General features: G+C 43.7%; 1 protein-coding gene across 1 annotated transcript; it reads right to left on the reverse strand.

Moving 5' to 3' along the window:
* Positions 1-630: 630 nt before the first annotated feature.
* Positions 631-10,205, reverse strand: SETD6 (SET domain containing 6, protein lysine methyltransferase). Its single transcript, XM_056525376.1, has 9 exons — positions 9,393-10,205; positions 9,219-9,296; positions 8,958-9,102; positions 8,630-8,771; positions 8,341-8,535; positions 2,117-2,255; positions 1,859-2,039; positions 1,642-1,784; positions 631-1,519 (listed from the first exon to the last, which is right to left on the reverse strand). The coding sequence occupies exons 1-9, from the start codon at positions 9,417-9,419 to the stop codon at positions 1,205-1,207; spliced, it is 1,365 nt and encodes a 454-aa protein (XP_056381351.1). The 5' UTR covers positions 9,420-10,205; the 3' UTR covers positions 631-1,204.
* Between the last annotated feature and the right edge of the window lie 785 nt (positions 10,206-10,990).

Consider the following 10,990-nt stretch of genomic DNA (forward strand, 5'->3'; position numbering starts at 1 on the left):
CACCAATTCTACTTTGCAGTGACATTAGTCATTTTACCAAAATCCACGGAGAAACGGAAAAAAAATTCATTGTGCGACAAAATTTAATAAAAAATTTCATTTTGTAACTTTTGGGGGCTTTCGTTTCTACGCAGTGCATTTACTGGTAAAAATGACACCTTATCTTTATTCTGTAGGTCCATACGGTTAAAATGATGCCCTACTTATATAGGTTTGATTTTGTCGTACTTCTGAAAAAAATCATAACTACATGCAGGAAAATTTATACGTTTAAAATGGTCATCTTTTGACCGCTATAACTTTTTTTATTTTTCTGCTTACAGGCCGGTATGAGGACTCATTGATCGGCCTTTTTGGTCGCTTTTTTTTTTTATGATATAAAAAGTGACCAAAAATACGCAATTTTGGACTTTTTTTGCACGTACGCCATTGACCGTGCAGTTTCATTAACAATATTTTTATAGTTCGGACATTTAAGCATGCGGCGATACCACATGTTTATTTTCAGTTTTATTTTTTATGGGAAAAGGGGGGTGATTCAAACTTTTATTAGGGAAGGGGTTAAATGATCTTTAACTTTTTTTTTGCAGTGTTATAGCTCCCATAGGGCGCAGCAAAACGATCTATTAGCCCAGGGTCCTGGCTATCAATAGCAGCCGGAACCGACCCGGTGTGATGCGGGGTCACTGCGTGATACAGTTTTAAACATCAGGCACAGGGCATACAGGTACGCCCTGCGTCCTTAAGAGGTTAAAGAGGCCTGTAAAGATTAAAGTAATCTGGTTGTTATGGGCAACTGTGCCACTGTTCCTTCATTGATAAATTTTCACCAAAGTGAAAAACCTCAGACATGACAAGTCATAAGTTGTTTTAAAAGTACACTTTAGAATCTCCCCCTGTGACACAAGGACAAGACTTGCATACCTGCAAAGGAAAGTATTCAATATAACTATTGTTTGATTTAATTATTATTAACTTCCTTCTCTAGCATCAATAATATTACTGCTGGCTGCAGTAGGTCACTCCACCACTCCTGATATCAGTTATATTACACAGTAGGTGGCATCACCACCCTCCAGATGTAACTTACAGTATAATCAGGTCTTGTCATACAGCACAATAAGGTGTTCCTATAGCACAGGGCATTCATCTGCCCTCAGTCTTTGTACCCCATGGCACCACTGTCATCTCCTTCTCCAGTGTGTCATCTGCTGCTGGTCAGCTCCAAGAGTTGGTGTAATATCCGCTTTTGTCCATACCGCACATGTAGAGAATACTTCTCCCTTAAGCTAAGCTTTGCATACACAGCGTTATTATCTAGAAGAGCCTTGTCACTACATAGGTCACTGGCGTATTCCTTGAGGGCAAGTTCTGCAGCTCGATGAAGGAGTTTGCGCCAGGAAGGTTGTAGCCGTGAGATCTCCTGATTATTTAGTGTCTCCTCCTCCTCATCATCATCTTCCTCCCAGCCTTCATTATCTTTATACTCTGCAAACTCCTCAGGGGACATGCACAGAAGCTGGAAAAGACCACATGAAATAAGTGTGGAGTAAAGAAAGCCGTATTCAAATTCAGTGAAATATTGTTACTCTTCATATTAGTGACTATGCTTCATCTGCATTCATAGAGGTAATCGCTCACCTTTAGACACGTCCTCAGCTCATCCTCTGTCAGTACTCCTTCACAGCCAAATACAAAAGCTCCTTCCTCCCCAATCATATTCATGTGGGAAAGAAAAGCCCAGCGCTCCTGCACCCGCCCCCTCTCCTCTTCCGATGCTGCCCCTAGTAGTAGAGAGAAGATGAGACCTACTCCTACAGCTAAATTGCAGGAAGATTCTGCAGCTGAAAGCACATACCTAGCAGGGCAGCCTCTTGAAGAGTCTGCATTGGAATTTCAACTGTTTCATTGATGTTGTTGGGGTGCGGCTCTGAGAATCCGTACATGTGCAGAAGCTGCCAGTTTCCCATCTCCCCATAAGTGTTGAAAAGCTCATCTCCTGCCATTACAGGCCGTGTGGTCACCATTCGCAAACATTCCTAGTATGAGATGTTACACGCAGCTTATAAAATGCCTCTCTATGGCCAAAACACAAAGACGTTGGCAAGAAACTCACAGGTGTGAACTCCAAGTGTGCGTTGTGATGTGCAATGTGGTTCAGTAAGTCAGCCACTGGAACCATCATTGGTGGGAGGACGTCCTTTTCACTATCATCATCATCATCATCATCATCCTCCTCCATTGGCTCCTGGAAGCTGTGGAGTGATAACCTCATGAACTTAAAGGCCTAATAGGTAGAGGACCACACATAAAAGATATCGTAAATATTATAGGGGAGATTTATTAAAACCTGTGCAGAATTAAAACCTATTTCCTTTTTTAAAAAGCCTCTGAAAAATAAATTAAGCAATTTGAGTGGTTGCTATGGACGCCTGGTTAACTTTTCCGCTACACAGGTTGTGATAAATCCCCATATCTTTATTTACAATTATAACGATAACAAACAAGAAGACTGAGCATCAGGTCAGACATGCCCAAAAAATATTTAAAGAAATCATCATAGAATACTTGGAACAAATGTCTAAAAACAAAAAAAAGTACCCTAAAAAAGGTACATCACTGCTCAGTCTGGTCCCACAATAAGCGTTGACCCCCACACACTTGACAAGACATTATGAGAATATCCTAAATAAATACACAATGGGTGGATTCACATCGCAATTTGTTCCTTTCACTGCTATGACCAGCATAGACCAAACATAGTCAGCTAGTGACTACATTGAAGCCTTATTGTGAATGCAGTGGGGTGTGGAGGCAGGGCCAGCCTGTCAGTCACGTTGGTGTCCTGGCCCTGCCTCCATACCCCACAGCACTCATAGGGATGTATCTCTGTTGCTGTGTGTGTGTCTGCTCATAGGCCAGTACGCAGTGTATTTCCCGCTGCACAGTATGAAATATGCCTTAGAATATATTGACACACGCACGAGCTGCCGTTTTGGATTTACAATGCGGTCAAAAATACATAATTGCTTTGTAAAATCCTCAGAGGATCCAGTGTGTGTGTGAATGCACCCTAACTCTGGAGCACTTGGCTGTTACCTGTATCTGTAAATCTTTGTTCAGCCATATTCCTCTCTCCTTACCCATTAATAAGTCTTCTCAGCTGCCTGTCTCCCTGTATTGTATGGCTCTGTACACATTGCATATAAACAAGACTTGTGTTTGCCTCTGAGTGAATGGAGCCTTATGGATAAGTTTATTTTCTATACCAAACATGTCCATTTGGCCCTCTGAATAGGAGAACATTTATGCCAATACTTGCCACTTTACCAGAAGCCAAAATGACACTCTTGACCTCTGTCAGATGAATAGAGCCCTATGGATATGTTTAACCCCTTAAGCACCAAGCCCATTTTCACATTAAAAGGGGTATTCGAGGCAAAAACATCTTATCCCCTATCGAAAGGATAGGGGATAAGATATCTGATCGTGGGGGCTCGCCGCTGGAACCCCCCCCACGATCTACCTGCAGCAGCCCGCATTCTATGCGTAGCTGCATCTGTAGTTTTGGAAACCGCCAGGCTTCAGAGACGGGGACTTGACGTCACGCCACTCCCCCTCCATTAATGTCTATGGGAGGGGGCATTGCGACTGTTACGCCCCCTACCAAAGAAATTATTGGAGGGGGCGTGGTGTGACGTCACCTCCCCGTCTTGGAAGCCTGGCGGTTTCAGAAACTTCAGACGCAGCTAGGCACAGAATTCGGGCTGCTGCAGGGAGATCGTGGGGGGGTCCCAGCGGCGAGCCCCCCACGATCAGACATCTTATCTCCTATCCTTTCGATAGGGGATAAGATGTTTTTGCCCAGAATACCCATTTAAACCCCTTAACGACCACGGACGTAAATGTACGTCCTGGTTTGACTTCCCGCACCAGGATGTACATTTACGTCCTGTGTATGACCGAGCATCGGAACAGTGCTTGCGTCATACACGGCAGGTCCCGGCTGCTAGCAGCAGCCGGGGACCCCCCTGTAATGGCCGACATCCACGTTCGCGCGGATGTCCGCCATTAACCCCTCAGATGGCGTGATCAATACAGATCACGGCATTGCGGTACTTTCAATGGATGATCGGATCGCCCGCAGCGCTGCCGCGCCGATCATCCAGCATGGCGGCTGGAGGTCCCCTCACCTGGCTCCGGCCGTCTCCCGGGGTCTTCTGCTCTGGTCTGAGATCGAGCAGACCAGGGCAGAAGATCACTGATAATACTGAGCAGTGCTGTGTCCTATGCATAGCACTGCACAGTATTAGCAATCAAAGGATTGCTATAGATAGTCCCCTATGGGGACATAAGTGTAAAAAAATAAATAAAAAATAAAAAAAAAAAAAGTTGAAAAATGTAAAAATAAAAAGTGAAAAATCCCCTAATAAAAATTGTCCTTTTTTCACATTTTACCCCCAAAAAGCCGTAATTAAAAAAATAAATAAAAACATTTGGTATCGCTGCGTGCGTAAATGTCCAAATTATCAAAATATAATGTTAATGATCCCCTACGGTGAATGGCGTAAACATAAAAATAAAGTCAAAAAATTCAGCTTTTTTGTCACATTTTATTCAAAAAAGATAAAAAAATGATCTAAAAGTTTTATATATGCAAATGTGGTATCTAAAAAAAAAGTACAGATAACGGCGCAAAAAATGAGCCCTCATACCGCCCTATATATGGAAAAATGAAAAAGTTATAGGTGGTCAAAATAGGCGATTTTAGATTACTGATTTTGTACAGAAAGTTTTAGATTTTTTTTTAAGCAGTACAAACATATAAAAGTATCTAGCCATGGGTATCATTTTAATCGTATTGACCCACAGAATAAAGAACACATGTCATTTTTAACGTAAATTGTACAGTGTGAAAATGAACCCCTCCAAAATGTGCAAAATTTATGTTTTCATTTTAATTTCCTCCCTAAAAAAATTTTTTTGGGGGGGTTCGCCGTACATTTTATGGTAAAATTAGAGGTTTCATTACAAAGTACAATTGGTCACGCAAAAAACAAGCCCTTATATGGGTCTGTAGATGGAAATATAAAAGAGATGGATTTTAGAAGGCGAGGAGGAAAAAACAAAAACGTTAAAATAATATTGGTCTGGTCCTTAAGGTGAAAATGGGCTTGGTCCTTAACGGGTTAAGGACCAGGCCAATTTTATTTTTGCATTTTCGTTTTTTCCTCCTCGCGTTCTAAAATCCATTACTTTTATATTTCCATCTACAGACCCATATAAGGGCTTGTTTTTTGCATGACCAATTGTACTTTGTAATGAAACCTCTCATTTTACCATAAGGGTATGTTCACACTACATAATTCCCGCGGAATTCCGTGCTGTGAACATAGACATCAGTGTGAATGGGTCTTCCGCGAGACCCGTTCACACTGGGGAATTTCAGCGGCTGACATGTTTGTTCTTTGCGCGGAAGTCCGCGAACACTGCATAGCAGTCAATGGTGACAGCGCAGTGCTGCGCAGTTCTACCGCCACAAGCGGAGATTCCGTTCATTACCCGTAGTGTGAACATACCCTAAAATGTACAGCGAGCCCAAAAAAAATTTTTTTTAAGCAAGGAAATTTAAATGAAAACCACAATTATGCACATTTTGGAGGGTTTCGTTTTCACACTGTACAATTAACGGTAAAAATGACACGTGTTCTTTATTCTGTGGGTCAATACGATTAAAATGATACCCATGGCTAGAAACTATATATTTTTGTACCGCTTAAAAAAAAAAAAATCTAAAACTTTTTAAAACTTTTATATCCATTATTATTTTCATGTTTTTTAAATACTTTTTATGTCCCATAGGGGACTATCTAGAGCAATTATTTGATTGCATAGGACATAGCACTGATCAGTATTATCGGCTATCTCCTCGTCTGGTCTGCTCGATCTCTGAGCAGGAGACGGACGGAGGCAGGTGAGGGGACCTCCATTCGCCATTACAGATGATCGCCGCGGCAGCACTGTGGGTGATCAGATCATCTATTTTATCATGCGCACTGCCGCAGATACCATGATCTGCACAGATCACGGCATCTGAGGGGTTAATGGCGGACATCCGTGTGATCGCGGATGTCGGCCATTACCGGCGGGAACCTGCCGTGTATGACGCGAGCACTGCTCTGATGCTCGCAGTCATACACAGGACGTACATTTACGTCCGTGGTCGTTAAGGGGTTACATGGGTGGAAAACATTTTTTTTCCAAGTCAACTGGTGCCAGAAAGTAGAGATGAACGAAGTTACAGTGATTTGATTCATGACGAACTTCTCGGCTCGGCAGTTGATGATTTATCCTGCATAAATTAGTTCAGCTTTCAGGTGCTCCGGTCGGCTGGAAAAGGTGGATACAGTTCTGAGAGACTCTTTCCTAGGACTGTATCCACCTTTTCCAGCCCACCGGAGCACCGGAAAGCTGAACTAATTTATGCAGGAAAAGTCATCAACTGCCGAGCCGAGAAGTTTGTGATGAATCGAATCGCTGTAACTTCGCTCATCTGTACCAGAAAGTTTAAAAACAGATATGTAAAATACTTCTGTTAAAAAAAAAAAAAAAAAAAATCGTAATCCTTCCAGTACTTATCAGCTGCTGTATAATACAGAGAAAGTTCTATTGTTCTTTTCTGTCTGACCACAGTGCTCTCTGCTGACACCTCTGTCCATGTTAGGAACTGTCCGGATCAGGAGAGGTTTGCTATGGGGATTTGCTCCTTCGCTGGACAGTTCCTGATAGAGGAGTCACTATGTGGTCAGACAGAAAAGAACAACTCTACTTCCTCTCCAGTATACAGCAGCTAAAAAGTACTGGAAGGGTTAATTTTTTTTTTTATAGAAGTAGTTTACAAATCTGTTTACATTTCTGGAGCCAGTTGATATGAAAAAAAAAATTCTTACATCGGGGTACCTCTATAACCCCTTAATGACGAAGGACGTATATTTACGTCCTCCGCCGGCTCCCGCGATATGTCGCGGGGTCATGCAGTCCTATCGGGTCGGTCCCGGCGGCCATCAACGGCCAGGACCCAGGGTTAATACAGGACATCACAGATTGCGGTGATGCCCTGCATTAACCCTTCAGACTCTGCGATCAAAGCTGACCGCCGTGTCTGAAGTGAAAGTATCCCGGCTGCTCAGTCGGGCTGTTCGTGACAGCCGCGGTGAAATTGCGGCGTCCCGAACAGCTTACAGGACAACGGGAGGGCCCTTACCTGCCTCCTCTGTGTCCGATCGGCGTGCCTGAGATCCAGGCAGGAGCAGTCAAGCGCCGGTAACACTGATCACAGAAGTGTTAATACACGCCAGTGATCTGTGTAAAAGATCAGTGTGTGCAGTGTTATAGGTCCCTATGGGACCTATAACACTGCAAAAAAAAGTATTAAAAAAAAGTGTTAATAAAGGTCATTTAACCCCTTCCCTAATAAAAGTTTGAATCACCCCACCTTTTCCCATAAAAAAAACCCAGTATAAATAAAAATAAACATATGTGGTATCGCCGTGTGCATAAATGTCCGAACTATAAAAATATATCGTTAATTAAACCGCACGGTCAATGGCGTACGCGCAAAAAAATTCCAAAGTCCAAAAAAGCGTATTTTTGGTCACTTTTTATACCATTCAAAAATGAATAAAAAGTGATCAAAAAGTCTGATCAAAACAGAAATGGTACCGATAAAAACTTCAGATCACGGCGCAAAAAATGAGCCCTCATACCGCCCTGTACGTGGAAAAATAAAAAAGTTATAGGGGTCAGAAGGACATTTTTAAATGTTCAAATTTTCCTGCATGTAGTTATGATTTTTTCCAGAACTACGTCAAAATCAAACCTATATAAGTAGGGTATCATTTTAACCATATGGACCTACAGAATAAAGATAAGGTGTCATTTTTACAGAAATATGCACCTCGTAGAAACGGAAGCCCCAAAAAGTTACAAAATGGCATTTTTTCTTCGATTTTGTTGCAGAATTTTTTTTTTTCCATTTTGCCGTGGATTTTTGGGTAAAATGACTTATGTCACTGCAAAGTAGAATTAGTGACGCAAAAAATAAGCCATAATATGGATTTTTAGGTGGAAAATTGAAAGGGTTATGATTTTTAAAAGGTAAGGAGGAAAAAACGAAAATGCAAAAACTGAAAAATCCTGCGTCCTTAAGGGGTTAATGTATGCTCCAGGAGCTTTTCCCGGTGTTTTAGGCTATATGTAGGGCTCAGTGCCTTACTTTATGCTTAGCTGCTCCTCTCTGATCAGTAAATTGTAAAGACATTGATGACCAGCACCCCTCACCTGTACGCCATGACAAATGCCACCAGCCTCTTGTACAAATCCAGGCAGTGCTTCTGAGGACAAAACATGTTGGGATGTTGCCTGATGAATGGTAGTACAATGGTGTTGTATTCCTGCTCCATGTTCTCCAGGTCTTTTTTTACAGCCTGGGTCACACCAGTGCCTTTCAGCAACTGCAGCCTCTCATCCTCAGACCTGTAAGGGATTCAGCAACAGGGTTCATGCAGCGACCGGAGAGACTAGCCATCGTCTTCTGCCCCAGCTATACTGAGATGTCAAATGTCCTTACCAGAACATGGGCAGGTCAGGGGGAGTCAGCTGGGGCCACAGTCCAAAGTATGGAGCCCATGGAGAACACTTATCTGTGGCTTCATACATGAGGGAGAGAAGAAGAGGAACCCAACCGGATCTGCTTTGCAGGTTGTTCTGTTCTACAGTGGCAAAGAGAAAAGACAATCACAAGTCACAATACAATTGCAACCATTGTACCCGATGCAGTTAAATAAAACACTGAGGATGCAGGGGACTTTACCACTGCCAGTGCACCCGTCTGCCAATGTACCTAAACCCACCACTATTCTGTGGCTATAACACTATGACCATACTACAGACAGTACCTTTCTTCAGGAGATCCTGGATCCTGCTCGTGTGCTGGGACAGAAGGGCAGAACGAGGAAGAGAGAAAATCACTTCACCGGCAGGAAGATCCTCACGTGTCCGCATCCCATACTGCCAGGCCGTGCCCTGTGTGCTGATGTACACCTAGACGACAAGTACAGTGGGTGGCCATAATCGTGTCCCCTGAAACCTATCACACTCCTGGGGAAGATGCAGCATGTCAGGTCCCTTCCAATCCCCTCCCTCCATAGAGTCCTCACCTTTGGGTTCAGCTGGATGGCGACTTTCTCGCACCACAGGAGGAAAAGCTGGAGTTTATGGTCCTCCTCATCCTCCACCTGAACAGGAAGAAATCGCAACAATAAACAACAGCATGAGTGTGTACGCGGTATAATGGACGCTGGGGCTATGAAGCATCATGATGTAGTCAGCACCTTTCGTCGCTTCAGCTCCGGGCTCATGTTTATCTTTCAGCACGTGTCTCCTGATCACTTCCGAGATGGCCCACGTGTCACATTACAACTTCCGCCACGAGCAGCAGGTGGGTGGGTCTCATGGCCAGTCTTTGCCCCGTTTCTTCCAGGCACGTGATACCCCCTCCACATTGTCCTTTCCAGTAGTCATGTGACATTGCCTGTTAGACCCTCAATGCCTTTCCAGTTATGTCATAGTCGTCGGACTCTCCAATATTTTCCCTTCAAGTTATATGATACCTGTCGACCCCCCCCCCTAACATTATCCCTTCTAGTCATGTGACAATGCCTGCCAGACCACCCACTCCACAACATCGTCCCTTCTAATCATGTGACACCTGTCAGACTCCACAACATCGTCCCTTCTAGTCACGTGACGCCTGTCAGACTCCACAACATCGTCCCTTTTAGTCACGTGACGCCTGTCAGACTCCACAACATCGTCCCTTCTAGTCACGTGATGCCTGTCAGACTCCACAACATCGTCCCTTTTAGTCACGTGACGCCTGTCAGACTCCACAACATCGTCCCCTGCTAGTCACGTGACGCCTGTCAGACTCCACAACATCGTCCCTTCTAGTCACGTGACGACTGTCAGACTCTACAACATCGTCCCTTCTAGTCATGTGATGCCTGTCAGACTCTCCAACATTGTCCCTTCTAATCATGTGATGCCTGTCAGGCTCTCCAACATCGTCCCTTCTAGTCATGTCCTTTATAGTCTTGTGACAATGCCTGCTAGACCTCGAACTTTGTTCCTTCTAGTAATGTAACAATGCCTGTGAGCCCCCCCTCCAAATTGTCCCTTACAGTCATGTGATATCTGTCAGACCTCCCCCCCTCACCATTATCCCTGCTAGTCACGTGACAATGCCTGTCTACATGTACTTGGAGAGGTGTTATTAGGCCTTTTTTTTATAGCTTTTTATGACATCATTGATAGTGTATGTGTGGTTGTTGTAGCAGCAGTAGACATGTAGATGTGAACCTGTGGCCGGCTGCTTTCTGTATTTCTGACGTGGTGCTTGAGGAGAGCTGCGGGTTCACACCTTAGATAACATTCCCACGGACATTGCCCTCACAGGATCACTGGGATACAGCTCCCCAAAAACTGCTGTTTACACTTACTACAGAGGCCTCTGCATAGCCCAGGAGGAGCTGCGTCACATCATGATTGTGTCCATCATTGCACGTGTACGTCAGGGCAAACAGACATATAAAGGGGATGCTGACGTATACGGCCAAGTACAGATATGGGTTCAGTTCACTTTAAAGGCCTTAACATCAGCTTGTATAGGGAGAAATAGATAAAATAACCAGTGCTCAGAAGGACATCAGTTTAAAAATTGTGGGGGAGGAAAAGGGGATATACATTGGTCAGTTTTATAACTTACTCCACATTGGGGGGATGCAACCTTTATCGCAAAAAAAAAACAAACCCTATAAGATGGCATATAATATTGCTGGAGTATATCAATCCGTAATTTTGTGAACAGAGGGATGCGGTTAGTATTCTTCATAAGGTTTATTGGCTACGCGTTTCCGAGGTTACAAGGGCT

Source organism: Hyla sarda, chromosome 6, assembly GCF_029499605.1.
Source record: "Hyla sarda isolate aHylSar1 chromosome 6, aHylSar1.hap1, whole genome shotgun sequence".
Taxonomy (NCBI): domain Eukaryota; kingdom Metazoa; phylum Chordata; class Amphibia; order Anura; family Hylidae; genus Hyla; species Hyla sarda.

Excerpts from the sequence above, each read along its gene's own strand:
- SETD6 (XM_056525376.1), bottom strand. The coding sequence starts at position 9,419 with ATGAGCCCGGAGCTGAAGCGACGAAAG. Across the intron at positions 2,040-2,116 it reads CACACTTGGAGTTCACACCT|GAATGTTTGCGAATGGTGAC; the intron begins GTGAGTTTCTTG and ends ATCTCATACTAG. Across the intron at positions 1,785-1,858 it reads TCAAGAGGCTGCCCTGCTAG|GGGCAGCATCGGAAGAGGAG; the intron begins GTATGTGCTTTC and ends CTCTACTACTAG.